Genomic DNA, 16,936 nt, shown 5'->3' on the forward strand with positions numbered 1-16,936 from the left:
TAAGAAGCAATAATGACTCATTTTTAGGATTCATTTACCCATAGTATTACCCGTCCCTGCACCTGCACCATGTCAGACATTACTCGGGGCAGGAAAGATAACTCCTTGAACTTTTTTTGCATACTTTTTGATCAATTGTTGGCTTAAAAGATAGCAGGACAGTGAAGCTGCACACACAATATCGATCATAAAACATTAGTAGTAATATCAGTGTATTAATGTAACACAGCAAAAACTACATTTCAAACATAAACATGTTAGTTTTACAATAATAAAGCAATTTACACCACAATTCTCTTTTCTGCTATGGTGAGCCATTAATCTCATAATCAAGGGATATACCATACAAATGTAATGTTTTTGCATGTCTGTTGATTGGTGCATGTCCACAACCTGTCTACACATAATACATTAATGTACATGAAAAAAATCTTCAAAAATCTTATAAATATAACAAAATTAAAAATACTCTGCACTCTAATTGCGTTTTTGTAGGATTCAACCAAAGCCATACCCTTGCTTGTGGAGAGCTGCATCCGCTACATCAACCTACATGGTGAGTGTCACTTTTCAGCTTTAAACAATGTGAAATAAATGCTGTAGTGGCTGATGCTGACAGATGAAGGGCTAAATTAGAGAAAGGGATGAAGCATTTGTTAGTTACAGCAAAGAAAACGACTGGAAGGTATGAATTTAATGTACTGAAGTCCTTCTTCCTGCTTTCCATCAGCTATAATTTTGGTTCAGAAATGTTGTTGCGTGTATTTGTGGGTTGTCCAGAGGTGTTTTACACTTATAAACTAAAAGAGGGACATTGTGAACGGTGCTGTAGGAGGCAGTTAAATCTTTTTTTGTTGATCACATAAAGCCGCCTAAATCTTAACTGTCAAACTCTCGTGTTGGCATCCTTTCACTCTCTTCATTCTGCAAACAACAAAACTGCATCACAGCCAGCCCCTGACAGCTGAACAAGTACAAAACAGTGATTTCATTTTAATTCAATCATTCCCAAGCTGCAGCTGATAATCATTGTTTTATAATTATGCTATAAAACTGAATTTAGCCTCATACTCAACATGGTGTGTTCTACAATGTACTTTTGGTGGCATGTAAAATAAAATGTACTCAAATATTCATATCGTGATATATTTTACATTTTAAGTAATCAATAGCAAAATAACAGGTAGAGACCATGAATAAAAGCTCTTTTTGTCTGCCTATGAAATGCACGAAACAGTCCAACCCAAGAGTTCATAGACATTGTGATTGTGTTGTTTATTCGGCAGTGACTTCTTGGCCGCCTATTGAATATGCAACTGACGTAACTCATCATTAGATCCTTAGGATAGCACCTAGTAGCCCAAGTTGGCAGCTACCACTTCTAGATTAAGAACTACAATCCTAGCTAACACCAGTTTTTGGCAGAATGTTACTCTAGTCCCTAGCAATCCAATACTATCAACTATGCATTGCTTCCAAGGCATTGGTGTCACATGGCTAATAAATAGCTTTTGAAGCTAGCTACTAGCATCCCTCTGTTATCAACTACAATTTCTATGTGGTCAGTGGTCAGTAGGCATATGAACTACAAGATTCATGGATTGATTAGTACTTTATCATGTTAAATCAATATATAAATCAGTCTTTGGCACTTCGCCATAAAAAACTAGCAAGTGTTCATACTACAACTTATGTCAACATTTGTTTCTCAGCATTTGGGACAGATCTGCTAGGCTTAGACTGTGACTATGTGCAACCTCCATCCCTCTGCTGTTCCCAACAGGTCTTCAGCATCAAGGCATATTCCGGGTATCAGGATCACAAGTGGAGGTCAATGACATCAAGAACTCATTTGAAAGAGGTGAGAGGTCAACGGGAAGGTAACTCAACTGTCATGTGATAAGTACGCCGGCAAACTTGTATTTGAGGATTTCTCTCTTCTGCCTCTCATGCAGGTAACGATCCGCTGATTGACGAGGAAAGCAACCATGACATTAATTCTGTGGCTGGAGTGTTGAAGCTCTACTTCAGGGGTTTGGAGAACCCTTTGTTTCCCAAGGACAGGTTCAATGACCTCATCTCCTGCGTCCGTAAGTACTGCATAGACAGACTGAATCATTCATGATAAAAACAGAAAAATAATGTAAAAGAAATGGTTTGATCACAGAGCAACCAAAAATCCACCGAATATGTTAACAATTCAGAAAAGAATCACAAAGATTTGATATTGATATTAAGATGTTTATATTAAGTTAAGGATCGGGACTTTTTCATAGCAAATAATCCAAACCACTGACCTTGCCCTGTGGATGGGCTCATTTTGGATGTTCTCTTGACTGAACTTTGGTCAAATTTCAGTGTGTTTTTGCCACTTAATGGCATTCAACTCTTGTCAAATATAGCTTAACCACATTATCATTCTCACTGATGAAGCAGGCAGTGTTTTTAGGAGAAAGCATGGGAAAATATGACCAACTCCTAACAGGAGGTTAATTAAAAATGTAAAGTTTTAATTAAGCACTTTTTACCTATAAAAAGTGCTTAATTAAAGCACTTTCATTAAGCACTATTAAAGTGCTATTCACAATGTCCCTCTTTTAGTTGAAAAACCCCAAGGTTTTTTCAACCTCGGGGTTAAAAAAATCCTGAAAGAGCTTGGGATGGACCTTCATAACACTAGATGACATGCACTAGTTGCTAGATGCTAGCATATACTTGTTGCACATGGCGAACAAGTATAACCTATACAAGCTACATAGTGGATGAAGTTATGCAGAGCTCCAACTAACTTGGGTGGTGTAGATGCAGTGAAATGTGAAAAGATCCAACAGTTGGTTATTTGTGTCCCAGTGAAATGTTCAAATCAAGTGATTGTCTGTGAAGCTCGACTTTCATTTGCTTTAACACTTGAGTCTGAACCGTTTGTGCAGCTTCCATCTGCTGCGGTGAAGCTCAGCATGAATCTCTGTCTATCTATTCAGCCCACACGCAGTCACTTTCCCTCTCGGTTTCCTCGTCTTTGTTTCTCGTTAGTGTCTCTTTGTCTCTTTGAAACCCATCCCCTCCACAGCAGAGACATGGAGCTGCCTGCTTCCCTTTCTGCGGCACCGACTGGCGTGTTTCAGGATGTGTCATCGTGTTACAGACACCTCGTGATGTCTCAGGGACTCATAATGACTTTAGATTATGTGCATTTTCCTGCTGCAGGGATAGAAAACCTGTACGAGAGAGCGCAGTGTATCCGTAAGATCCTGCTGGGTGTCCCAAGGGCGACGCTGGTGGTGATGCGCTACCTGTTCGCCTTCCTCAACCAGTGAGTATCCACTTATACAAAACCGGGCCCTCACATTTATGATAATTGCCCATTTTTGTGTTTTCCCAGCTGGGTGGGGAGATGCCTCTCCTGTAGTGAAAAGGGTTCGAAGTGCACACTTGTATAGATGATAAAACACAGCTCATTTTGTTTCTGCAGCCTCTCAAATAAATATAGAATGAGAGAGCAGCATGGAGAGGCAGGAGGTGTGAACAGGAAGTGTGATGAGCTGGTGCGATGTACCAGGCGAGTGATGTACTGGTGTGTTTATTAGCAGGGCTCTGAAATGCATTCAGCTTCAGTGTTATTAAACCAGGAGCTTCACGGTCGAGCGCAGAGAAGATATTTCAATCACTATTTGAAATGAAAGCTGCAATAATGGAAAAATGCCAGAGTTTATTGAATACAGCCTTTTAGCTTTAGAAGTGTATTTATATTATATTAAGGCAAGCTTTTTTAAAATAATAAGGCAAAGCAGAGCATCACATAAAGAGCTGTGGAGTCGTAGTTTGCAGGAAATTTGCTGCATGGTTTCATAGCAGAAGAGAGAACGTTAAAAAACATGCAGAGAGTAACAATATTAGGACCTTTTTGGTGATATTAGAATATTCTTTAATAAAATAATTCAGAAAATACAGGATTTTTTTCCTTTTTAAATTAAAAATAATTATAAAAATTCATTGGATGCATTTATTTTATAGGTTTTCAAAGCTTAAAAAATTACAAAACTTTATAAATTAATGCAAAGAACATAGCAAGTAATAATAATAAAAAATAAAGCAGTAACCTAATAAATCTCATGTGATCATAAATTACATATTTCTGAGGTTTCGGGGCTTCGAAGTTCAGAAACATTTATGTTTCATTTTAATTTATCATTTTATTATTTTTCATAAAACTTCATAGAACTGTGGTTACATCAATAACTAATCTTTAATTATTTAATTATTATTTAATCTTTTATGTAAGTAATCCACTAACTTCTTAACTCTTACGCTGTCTTCTCAAACCAGACTCCATTTAAAAAATAAATAAAAAGCATAGAGATTGTATTCTCCATTACAGTCTTGTGTATGAATCAAAACCTACAAATTGCTTTGTCACCTTTTGAAACCAGCAAACAACACAGAAGTGTAAAACTACAGACTTTTGCATAATTAATCTGGTGAGTCATAGTTAAGCATCAAAAATGCTTAAAATGCAATACCAAACAAAAACATTTGCGGTTTTTCTTTGTCTTATCTGAAGGTATATTCGGTATTTTAAGGTGTGAACTGTTATTCAGACAAAAAGAAGAAAACTTTTATTGATTAAAAAGTCAGAAAAAAAATCATGATTTTATGTTGCTATTAAGTATCAGAGAACCATGGTTACGTGAGAAACCTACTGTTGTGCCACTGTAGGTCTCAATTAGAGCGAAATGGTGATCAATCACTTAATCACTTAAGTTTAATTGGCAATTATTTTAGTAAAGTCTCATTTTAAACAGTTATTATTTAAGCAAGATTTGATATTTTATTTCAGGGAAAATTATAGTTCCCTTTACTTCTCAAACTAGACTCCATTAAAATAATGTCAGTTTAAGACAGATGAGGAAAATTGTTTACAGTCTTTTTAGTGCTCACTTTTCTTTTTCCTCACTGCTCCTCAGAACCATATTTCTAATATTTAGACACATGTGTACAGTGAAACATTATAAAAGGAGTCATACTTTTTAAATTTCTAAATTCAGTGTTTCTCTCATTTTTGATAATTAACAGTTTAATTGTAAACAAGTAAAGTTTGGCCACATTGCCCACGTTTCTGCAGCCTTTCCCAGTACAACGATGAGAACATGATGGATGCTGGAAACCTGGCCATTGTGTTCGGCCCCACCCTACTGCCGACACCGGAGACCCTGGACCAGGTGGCCTGCCAGGCACATGTAAATGAGGTCATCAAAACGGTCATCCTGCACCATGACAACATCTTCCCCGACACCAAGGAGCTGCCCGGCCCAGTGTATGAGAAGTGTATGACTGGAGACCAGTACTGGTGAGCATCAGGATGTTATCCTTTATTACGCTCTGTTGGAAATTAAATTCATTTATGTTATTAATAACAAAAGTAAATTACTTGATGTCCTGAACATAGAAAGAAATTTGTTTGAAATTGTTACACACATGTGTAGATGCAGATGCAGTAAAAGCCTCTGGGAAATATACCCTAAACCAAACAGGAAGTCCACCATTTGGTGTTAAATATCAAACTAATTTGCCATTTTTATAATTCCAAGGGTTACACTTAAACAAAAACCTACTTAAGATTTGACTGGACAACTTTATATTTGGTTTAGGAAAACAAAAACTTGCAACATAAGCTTTTGAGTTTTCACTGACGTGTTCTGTGACTCATTAGCACAACAGCTAATAAGAGTCCAGGATTTAAGACATCTATATGCCCATTTCTTCGCCAGCATTGAATTTTGTTTTTATATTTTAATGTTTCCAGATTAACTGTTTCATTTCTGATATTTTGGTAAATTCTTACTTTGACAGCTTCAAGCACGTGTTCCCTGGTATTTCACCTTTAATTCAAAATGCAGAAATAAATCACACATTGATATCATGCAGTATGACCTGCACTTCACGGGGACATCAATAATTCTGATGTTCACCAAGAATAAACACCACAAATCTGCTTAAAGGCACCTTCTGTAATGAACCTCTGCAGGATTTAACTAAAGCTTTCACCACAAGGGGGCAGATGTTTTTTTTCCACTGGGTGTGTAGAGATGTCTCCAGATGTGTGCAGTTGTTTAATGTCTAATATTTCTTTTTAGCTTTCCTTCATTTCCACAGGCTTTACCTTATGTCCCACTGCTGCTGGAAGTAAAAATGACACCAAAGTACAGTCTGGCTGTGGTTCAGCTTGCATTGATAACTCTTTAAGCTATTTTAAACAGAGGAAAATACCTCAGAGCTCCTTAAAAGGGCAAAGAAAGAAACACCCTGCAGAACCTGAACCAGAACATTTTAGGTTTCCTTTACTGTCACAGTAACTCAGCAGTAGATCTATGTATATCACTACATGTACTGCAAAGAGAAACTTCTTATAGGAAATTCTGCATTCTTTTAATGGTGTTTAATGTATATAAATAAAGGTTAACTGCAGGGTGGGGCCTTTGAATAAATTGAGCTGTTAGTTTGAGCAGACACCTGGCAGCCTGTCAGGAACACGAGGTGTTGGAGCAGACAGTAATCCTTCTGCTGTGGGAAACCTCCTACAGCTTCTCTTTTCCCACCATCTTCTGAATCTTGACATTCTACTGTAGCCGTAAACGTCCTCAGACTCCAATGAGCGGGCTCGCCTCCTGCTGTGCGTGTTTCTCCCTTTGTTCCCACACTGAATGGACGGGTGTGTGTCAATCTGCTGCTTCTTCTTCCCACAGCGAGAGTCCGTTCAGCGAGCCGGGAGCGTTGGAGGAGGCCGAGCCCGACGCCGGCACCGAGACCCAGACCAGCGACGAGGGTACGCATGACCCCTGACCTTCACACAATCGCCCACACTCCCATACTCGTACTCCCTCGTGGTGGTGGTGGTGGTGCTGGAGAGTGGTTGCTACGGCAACAGCAGCCATGGAGACACTACCACCACCACCACTCTCCTTCCCTCCTTTCATCCACACCCCACCCAGCCTCCCCTCCCTCCTCCCCATCTCTCCATCTGAATTAATAGAAAAGACTCTTTATAAAGCTCTTTTCTGATTGGTGGAGCGGTGGGCGGAACAAAGCCTAAGGGACTGTTGATTGACAAGTTCAGGTTCACCTCCAGTTCGATGTCTGGCTCTTATCTTCAACTCCTCCTCTTTTCTCTCTCTGTCTCTTTGGCAGAGGGTGAAGCTGTGGAGGCGGTGGCGAGGTTCGACTACGTGGGTCGGTCGGGCCGCGAGCTCTCCTTCAAGAAGGGAGCCTCCCTACAGCTCTTCCAGCGCGCATCACATGACTGGTGGGAGGGCCGGCACAACGGCAACCACGGCCTGGTGCCTCATCAGTACATCGTGGTGAAGGACAGGCGAGTGCACAGCCCGAGATGGTTTGTACACATCAAAAACACAAAGTTAAAATAGCTGCAGCACAGTCTGAAAATACTCGAATCCATAAAATAATCAAAGTTCATCATTAAATGTGTTAAAATGTTTAGAAAACAATGATTTTCAGTTTGTGTTTTTTCACTTAAACAAATGTATTTGATTTTTTTCCTGATTGCAGGCTTCTGAAATGATGCTTCTTTTTGGTTTGCGTCCTCATAAAACTGCAAAATATCGTTTATAAATTACAAAAAACTTTATTGAGTTCATGCCAGTATTCAGAATTGCATATGTTGTACTGTTTATCTACTTTTTAATGATTTTGCTAAATTACAGGATAATAATGCCAATGCATTCAGGGCTTTTTTGTGTGGCTACATCTTAAATGTGACCAGAATTGTTTTTATAAATAACACACGCAACTGTTCCACAGTTTGTTAATGCAGATGTCTAATCAGCCAATCACACAACAGCAGCTCAGTGCATTTAGCATGTAGAGATTAGGCATGTAGACAGGATCAGAATGAGGAAGAAAGGGAAAGGGCATTAAATTTTTTAACACTTGATTCATTTTTGTTTCATTTTTTTTAATCGCGTAATAATTTATAATATTCTGATATAAAAACATTACATTAAGAATTTGGGGGTTTATATACAGCGTGTACGTGAACAAGAGCATTTTAAATTCATTTGCATTTCTTTGTGCCGCATCGTCACGATGTAACATGTATATTATACCACATGAGATGATTGGAAAAAATTACAAAAAATAGTATAATTATTTTTATTTCCTACATATTTCCTAGACATAATTTAGCCTTCACTTCCGTTTCACATTTTATAAAATTACAGTGTAATGTTATCACAGCATAAACTATTTGCAAAGTTTAATTTTACTCAAGCATTTTTCAAAATATTTTTCAAAATATTTCAATTTGGTTCAAGCTTTATTTTAATATAAGTATTTCTGTTTTCCATAGATATCAATTTATATGGACACGTGTGTATAGATATACATAGACAGATGTTTAGCGTCTTATTTGCATTTTTAATATTCGTATTTACCTAGTTTTTATCTTCAGTTTTCCAATACAAGAACAAGAACAAAGGGGATGCATTGTGTGTGTAAATGGTTTAGTTTAGTCGTAGTTTTGAGTTGAAATCTTTCTTTGTAGAAGTTCTTGTTAGCATAAGTGGCTCGATGGCCTCATTGAAGAGCTGCAGTGATGGATTTGGGTGGATTGCTGCTCACTGGATTGTACACCTTGTTGATTAACAGACTGATTGGGCCGAGGCAGTCACTAACCACATACTATTGATCAGTTAATTGATGATTGGTGCGCTGTGCTAGTTCAGCTCTCCAGTTTCCAGAGTGATTTTTCCTGATTGAGAGTCTGTGTCTTCAGGGCCGACGCCATGTCAGACACACTCAGTCAGAAAGCCGACAGCGACGGAGGAAGCAGCAGCACCGACGATAAGCGGTCTAGGAGCGAGCTGAGCTCCCCGACCGACATGAGACCTCCAGAGACCTACAACAGGTCTGTCATGTAAGACACCTTTCATTATCATGACACCTGGGAGGATTTTCTGCGGCGTGTTTTAAGCCCATCCTGTTCTCTCACCTCTAAAAATACCTGCGGATCTCATCACGCTGCTGTCACAGCTGTTCTCATGTGACCAGTTTCCCCATCTGCAGACTCCAGACACCTTTTATTTTATTCGTAGTCATTCCTCACAACACGTCAAGGAAGGCAGCCCAAGTGTGGCTAAGTTAATCTGTGCAAGAGGCTTAAAAAGCATTCAGTACCAGTGTGATTATGTGGACATGCTTCTTAGACCTAAAGCTTTCTAACACTTTGCATAAAATTTTGTGTTTTTTATGTTGGACTCTTTTAAAAACAAACAAACACAAAACCCCCACACCTAACGCCATCACCTATCGGCTGCCAATGTGTATAATAAAAATGGGAGCATTTCCATGATTTCCTGGTTCATCTGCAGTTACGTAAAGATTTATACAAACTGGACTTTTGTAAAACTCGAAAACTTGAAGCGTCACTTAAGTATTACATATAAGGAGCTGAATTTATAAAATCCACAAAGCTGTTTAATTATTTGAGTTTAAAAAAAAAACACGAGAGAAGCTTTGGTACAAGCAGAGACGAGCTTGCGGGTTCTCCAAAGTGAAGATAGCATGTAGTTCAGTAGTTGCTGAATATGATTTGTTTCATTCTACCTGAGCTAATGCTGTTTACACTTCCTGTTGACAGCCACAGGAGGAAGCGAACTGATGGTTTATTCCGCCGCCCCCTCTGTCGCTCTAACGACAACCACGGGAACGGAGGCGTGATGGAGCGCAGTTCTCCTCCGGTGACGGGTCACTTCAGCCCCAGGGACCTGCTGCTAGGACGGGGCCAGGGCTTGACCCCGCCCCTAGACAGCCCGGAGCGCCGCCGCCGCTCTGCAGCTATGACCATGACGGTCAGCCGACACGATTCTCTGCGGAGGCCGGAGGACACACCTATACGACGCTCCAACAGCGGGCAGCATGGCTTTGGAGACTCCCATCGATCCCGAGCTCTCGACCCCGACGCGCTGGCACAGGTACGCCTAGAAAACATGTAACGTGAGATGAATATTGAAAAAAATCTTTGTTTTCATTGCATGCAGGTGTCACCAGACTGGAGGGGGATCTGAAAACAGACAGCAGAAATTCACCTACCTATCTCTGATTGAAATCCTAAATCCACGGTTGAGTAACACCTTTATATATCAGTGAGCAAGTGACACTGATGGTATCAGACTCTAAAAATTCTCAGCTACGACTCAGCCAAATCTGAACAGCAACAATGACACATCCATTTTAATCACAGTAGTACCACAACGCCTCTTGAGTGAGCTCCATGCTTCTCACAGTGTCGCCAGTGGGAGAAAATACAGGATGATCTGATATCCTCGTGTTGGTGTTGTTCCCAGACCATCATGAAAATGTTGTTCCAGGTTCAACGTTGCAAGTGACCAATCACATTGTTGTGACGTTATTCTTTTGCGCGCCAAGCCATTCGTGCATTTATGAAATTCCAATGTTGCAAGGACAATATCAATTCTGCTTACTGTTTATTAAAGGGTTAGGGTTAGGGTCCGTTGATCGGCGGACAGAGGCGGTTTCTCGCAGCTTAAGTACAGTTTTTTGTTTTACGCCGGTTTTTCCCGAAGTCGCAAAAGTATGACGTCACAACATTCTGATTGGTCACTTGCAATGTTGATCCTGGAACAACATTTAGTATGATGATCTGGGAACAACACCCGTCACCGGAGGATATCAGATCGTGCGAAAATACAACCCAGTTCTGGACAGCAAAAAAATAAAAAAGCTTTAAGGGATTTTATATCGAATTGCTTCAAACTGGTCCTTCTTGTGACACGCTATAAATTCTTTAGTAGCTCTAAATTTGTGGTTTCAGTTTTCTAGAAATTTTACTTGGATTTTTTTACTCCTTCAAAAAGTTTGCTGTTTCTTAATTTCTCTAATATTTAGACAAAATTCAAATCATGAGGTCCTCGTATGCGAAGCAATCCTTGTGAACGAAACACTCTGGTTCAGGCAGTTTTTTTTCTACTCTTGCTCTGTATGACATCATTAGGGGCCGTTTTAATCTGGAGGCGAAAGTGAATGGGGGTCTTCTTTGAGGTCGAAATGCTTCCATGTTAAGTCAGAACACCGACAGGTTCCAGAAAGTGATAAATCATGCAGAAATAATATATTTGTGTTATTTTTAAAAAAGTAAAATCTTATCTTACGTTATTTGTCTCAAGATTCAGTCAGAGGTTTTCATGATTTACTACAGAAAGATACAGTTCGACTTAAGGCTCTACCTTCCAAATTGTGAGTGTGTGTTTGGCTTTTAATACAACACTCTCATTCAGAAAGGTTTTTGTACTCTTGGCTCTGTTTGTGAGGGGCAGCCAATAGTGAAAAAAGCACATTTAAAGGAGAGGAGGTAAAATGGTTTGTTTCAGAGAAAAAAGTCATTTTCTCTGGCCAATACTGAGATAATTACTTTTACCATGATTACTCACACTCTGGAAAAATGTGGATTTATTAAACTTTCAAATAAATTGTCTTTTTAATTAAGTTGATTTAAATGAACTGTGCTAAATTGAATGAATACGTTTTTTGGCAGATAAAGGAAACAAGAACATTACTGCAGCACAATAACAGCTGCATCTTGATTTTTCTCGTTTTAATAATCATAAGTTAAATTAGAATTAACTGATTTGTCAAAATTAAATTACTTTTACAAGCCTAAGAGAGGATAAGATAAGTAAGGATTATTTTAAGCTCTGAATATGGAAAAGCTACTTTCCAGGAATAATAGATGGAGCTGGAAAAGAACGTAATAGGTCCCCTAAAATATACATGTATTAATTTTTGAAGAATCATCCAAGGAACCAAAATCTAACTTGATGTGTGAATGGATTCATTTAAAACTGTTAACTTATTCTTCAATCATCCTCTCCGCCTGCAGGACATCGAGGAGACCGTGAGTGTGGCTTTGGGGGAGCTGAGGCAGTTGGAGCGACAGGGCTGCCGTCCGGCCCCCGACGTGGTCCTGGACACCCTGGAGCAGGTAAAGAACGGCCCCATCACCACCTGCTCCTCCGAGTCTCCCAGCCCGCACAGCACCCCAAGCACACCAGGCACACCGGGAACCCCCGGCACCCCCGGAACTCCCGGGACGCCCGGTACCCCAGGCACCCCAAGCCCCCTGAGTCCTCTGAGCCCCATCAGTCCACTTCCTGGACCTCCATCTGGACCTCCCAGACCTGCCAACCCATCCCCTGATGCTCTGGGTTCCTTCAAGCCAGTGGCAGCCGCTCGCATCGGGGCTCCGCTGCGACCACCTGCCCTGAGACCCAAACCTATGGTTCCACCTAAAAGCAGCACCCCGCCTCTACCCCCGCCACTGGACAAATCCTGCACCATGTGAGCCAAACCAGGCCAATAAGAAGCCGAATCAGGCCTACCCGGGCCAAAAATGGGCCAGAAGAGGAGATCAGGGTACTGCTTAATGTTTATAATCAACATGAGGGTAGAAATGGTAGGAAAGACGAAAAAGGCTTTTAATGTAGTAATAAAATATAATATATGACATGACTTATGATATGATATGCCATGATATTTATGTGTTGTCAGGTTGGTGTGTACTCTCTTGGTGTGTAGGGGTTTACTTTCTCCATGTATCGAAGCATTTATCAAAGGTTAGCTAAAAGAACTGCTGATGCGGAGATGCAAGTACGAGCGTGGGCGGGGCTTCCTGTGTGAGATCGTAATCAGAGAGAGAGAGAGAGAGAGAGACGCGTGGGGGGTGTGGGGGGAGTTGGGGAGTGTAGTTCAGCTCCAGTAAAACTGTAGTTTAAGTGATGTGACTGTTGCCAGAAAAAAAAGAAAAAAAAGAAACGAACACAATTGGCTGCTGTATCCAGGACGAGCGACTCGATTGGGAAGAGGACGCGGCAAACGATGGTTCAACAACGTCTGCGGGACTTTATAATTTATTTTTTTAATTTTTTCACTCGGTTCAGCTGCTAAGCTCACTTGCACCTCAAAACCACGAAAACGCCTCCTGAGGTCGTCAGTGAAAGAAAACTTGTTATTTAACCAACGTCCAGCTACTTAATGAATGTTTCCTGTATTTTAACGACTGTTCAGCCATCTATTGAATGTTCGGCGAGCCGCGGCGGCAGCTCGCTAAACTTTTTAACAGCCTTCTTGTGTTTTCAGACGGGGGAACCTCATGCCCAGACCGGAGCTTCATTCAAACAGGGTGGTGGAGTGAGTGGTGGAGTTTGGTTAGAGCTTTTTCTGGGACGGGTAGGGGGTGGGGTGTACGATTTTGTTGCTGTGTGTTTGTGAGTGGTTGTAAGTGTGTATCAAGGAGCATCAGCGCCAAGTTAAGAAAAAAAATTATATTTATTTTTTAAATTTTGCGAATAGAGTCGAAAGGTGATGAAGTGTTTGTGAGCTATAAGAGAAAAACTTCAGAGTGACTGAAAATGCTTCGTAAGTGTGACGTAATCTACGTGAGGTGTTCTGTAGACCGACAGTTTTATTCTGATACTCAACTTTAAGGTTCTTAGTCAGGTCATCGTAGTCTAAGGACCTTCTGTTTATTCTAAACAGTATTTCCCATTGATTATGGAAAACGTTTGAGTTTATTCTCAACATTTTATTCTCAATATTTCTACTTTACTCTGAAAATTAGTATTACCAGTTTATTCTCAGTTTATTTGATTATTGTGGGGTCCTTCCCTTACAATATAAAGCTGAACTGAATTACATTAAATTTCGAACTTGAAATTTAAGCTATATCCTGAAAATTTTAACTGTATGCTCAAAAGAGTATTTCAGATGTATTCTTGAAACATTAATTTCGTGCTGTCAGCGTTAATCTCGTTAAAAAGACGTTAACGCCATAACCGCATTAACACGGCAAATCTCCGTTCGCAAGTTAACGGGATCGCTCCATGCGAGAGGTTGCATGGCGTCAAGCGTTAGCACGTTTAGCTCGTGCGTCAACGCGTGGGGCTGCACGTGTTGACGCCGTGCAGCCCCACGGTGGGGCGATCTGTGGTAACTCGCTAACGGAGATTTGTAGCGTTAATGTGAATATGTGTGGACTCAAATTGTGGCCATAAATATTTTGTACTTGTAAATAAAATGCGTATTTGTGAACTGAGTTTTGTAAACTTGTAAACCAAAATATTTGAAGATTTTATGTTTGTGCATCTAGAGATGAGAATTTGTGTGTTTGTAAAAAAGATTTGTTTGTAAAAAATATTTACACGAGTTAAAAAAAAATTTGTTAAGGTCTGGCTACAGATACAAAGCAAAAAGCTAGGTGTAAAACTCTGCGCTCAGGTTCCCTGGCTGTATGTGACTTTCAACTTACACATACAAATTTTGACCCAATTTTTCATCTTTTCAGCTGATTGGTCAATGTCATGTCAATCACATATTAGCAATCCAATCAGAGAACAGATGGGTTTGGCTGTCGGAGGGGTGCTTTACTGAGTTTCAGGTCCTGGAAGGGTAATACAGTTTGAAGCTGGAGGATCTCTATATAAATATCCCATAAGGCTCATACAAGCTAGGTCCCTTAACTTACGGTAGCTGTTGAAAGGATAAAGTTTTGGTATATCAATGGTTAGAAATACCATTATTACTTTAGGATTAGTTTCACAAAAATCAGGGCTGATCCGGGACCATTGCTGTGAGTTACAGTGCGCAGCATAAAGGCCCTTTCACAGTGGATGCAGCATGTGCTGCTAATGCTAACTGCTAACTAAGACCCAAGGATCCAGGATTTGTTGCACTGGCTACTGAGCTGTCTAGGTTTTTCCGGCAGCTCTACGTGAACTAGATGCTCCTGCTCCTTGTTGTTTCTATCTCTGAGTTCATGTCCTCTACAAGAGTTTGTGTTGTTTTATCTTCAAATGTTCAATAAAAACATGTATCGCTAATTCATAATGAAGAAAGCTTTGTGACTATCCCCACTAGTGAAGATTTCCACAACACTGCTTTCCTCCGAGGTCTGGAGCGCTGCTGAAAGGGTTCTGGATGTCTGTATAAGCACGCAAACCTTTGAGACAAAAATCACCGAACTCTGACACACACAGACTGTTTTTCCTTCATGGAGATGAAGGAAAACGCTGGGCTGGCATGTAAAAGAACATTTAATCTTCCAGGACCTGAAGCTCCGTAAAGCACCCCTCTAACAGCCAAATCCATCTGTTCTCTGACTGAGTTGTTAAATTTGTGATTGACATGACATTAACCAATCAGCTGAAAGGAAGAAAAATCAGGTCAAAATTCGTACTGGTAAGTTGAAAGCCACACGCAGCCAGGGAACCTGCGCGCAGAGTTTTACATGTAGCTTTTTGCTTTGTATCTGTAACCAGACCTTAACAAAAAAATGTGTAACTTGTGTAAATATTTTACAAACACAAATCCTTTTTACACACACATAAAATCTCATCTGTATTTGCACAGACGTAAAATTTTCACATATTTTGGTTTACAAGGTTACAAAACTCAGTTCACAAATACGCATTTGATTTACAAGTACAAAATATTTATGACCACAATTTGACCCCATAGTTATGGTGTTAACGTCATTTTAACAAGATTAACGCTCACAGCACTAATTTATTTTATTCCCAAATTTGACTATCACATTTTGTCTGAAAATATATTCTCAGAATAGCATTTCAACTTTCTTCTAGAATAACCATTTCTAGTTTATTCTCAACATTTCTGGCTTGAAATGTTAACGTTATTCTGAGAACAATGTTGCAACTCTTTATTTTCAATTTAAATTTTCTTCTCAAATCTTAGTTCTGGAAATTGTGTTTATTCTCAGAATTTCAACATTATTCTCAGAACAATAACTTTATTCTGGAAGATTTTGACTATTCTCAAAATCTCAAATTCCTTCTCAGAACATTATTTCAAATGTATTTTGGAAATAGTACGCTTACATTTTGACTTCTATAAAAATCTATTCTCAGAATAGTGTTTCAGCTTTAATATGGACGCTTTATTTTGAGTTTATTCTCAAAATGTAATTCTCAGAATATTGACTTTATTCTGAAATTTCTGACTTGTCCTCAAAACAGTATTTCAGCTTTAGTTTTTCAGGTTTACTCTTAAATCTTGACTTTTTCATAATCTTGACTTTCTCAGCATAACATCTCAACTTTAATAAAGATATTTTATTTTGAATGTATTCTCAAAATAATGTTTCAGATTTCTGCCATATCAAACGTGCAGAGCTACTCACTGTGGTGATTAAAGGAACAGCTGAAAGTAGCTTCCGTTTCAATTTTGTTCCAGAAATAGTGCTTTAGGTTTGTTCGCAAAATGCTGAGTTTATTCTTGACAGTATTTTTAGTTTTAAAATGGGATTTTGAAATTAGAATCAAGACCAACCCTGTCCCCGTAATCCTTAACTTCTAACCGCACAGTTTTTATAATTTCCAGCATTTAGCAAAACTGACTAGATTTTTCCTACACAAGTAGTTTGTTTTGATCCTTAAATTATTTCAACTCTGTTCTGATGTTACAGCTTCATTCCTCAAGTTTCGACTTTGTTCTGCAAAATTAAAGAGAAATTTCTTGTAATATTTTTTTTCCTCGGTGTGACCCTGATACTCCTTGTAAAGTGTGTGTGTGTGTTCTGCTTGCCTGCCCTTGTTCTGCTCCCTTGTAAGTGCAGAAGTACTAGAATAGCATTAGATAATAGATAATTCATGCCTGCCAGGAGTGCCAGAACACGCGAGTGGAAGTTGGGGAAAACGAGTGCAAAAAGCATGCCACTATCTGTGTGTTTGTCAAAATACTGGTTTACCTGCTCTTTACACTGAAGTCACTAGTTAACCTTAAACTCACAATAAGCTAACAGGGTGGGGCTTTGTGTGTAAACGCCCAAAAACACTTGAACAGCACACTGAATGTGGCCTCCAACTGGGCTGTGAGTGTGGTGATTAAAATG

The 16,936-nt window shown here is 39.5% G+C and overlaps 1 protein-coding gene across 4 annotated transcripts in view; it reads left to right on the forward strand.

Moving 5' to 3' along the window:
* Nucleotides 1-15,108, forward strand: part of LOC120735962 (SLIT-ROBO Rho GTPase-activating protein 1-like) — a 44,821-nt gene extending 29,713 nt beyond the window's left edge. The window contains exons 14-23 of one of the 4 annotated variants that reach the window (XM_040035820.1): nucleotides 496-556; nucleotides 1,784-1,861; nucleotides 1,956-2,090; nucleotides 3,208-3,313; nucleotides 5,123-5,347; nucleotides 6,744-6,823; nucleotides 7,186-7,387; nucleotides 8,789-8,929; nucleotides 9,653-9,986; nucleotides 11,912-15,108. In XM_040035820.1, coding sequence (XP_039891754.1) covers nucleotides 496-556; nucleotides 1,784-1,861; nucleotides 1,956-2,090; nucleotides 3,208-3,313; nucleotides 5,123-5,347; nucleotides 6,744-6,823; nucleotides 7,186-7,387; nucleotides 8,789-8,929; nucleotides 9,653-9,986; nucleotides 11,912-12,373 — 1,824 coding nt within the window. In that variant the 3' untranslated portion in view covers nucleotides 12,374-15,108. The remainder of the gene's footprint in view (nucleotides 1-495; nucleotides 557-1,783; nucleotides 1,862-1,955; nucleotides 2,091-3,207; nucleotides 3,314-5,122; nucleotides 5,348-6,743; nucleotides 6,824-7,185; nucleotides 7,388-8,788; nucleotides 8,930-9,652; nucleotides 9,987-11,911) is intronic. The other 3 variants (XM_040035821.1, XM_040035822.1, XM_040035823.1) reach the window with 3 other exon arrangements.
* The last annotated feature ends 1,828 nt before the right edge of the window (nucleotides 15,109-16,936 follow it).

Source organism: Simochromis diagramma, unplaced genomic scaffold, assembly GCF_900408965.1.
Source record: "Simochromis diagramma unplaced genomic scaffold, fSimDia1.1 OVJJ01000816.1, whole genome shotgun sequence".
Lineage (NCBI taxonomy): Eukaryota > Metazoa > Chordata > Actinopteri > Cichliformes > Cichlidae > Simochromis > Simochromis diagramma.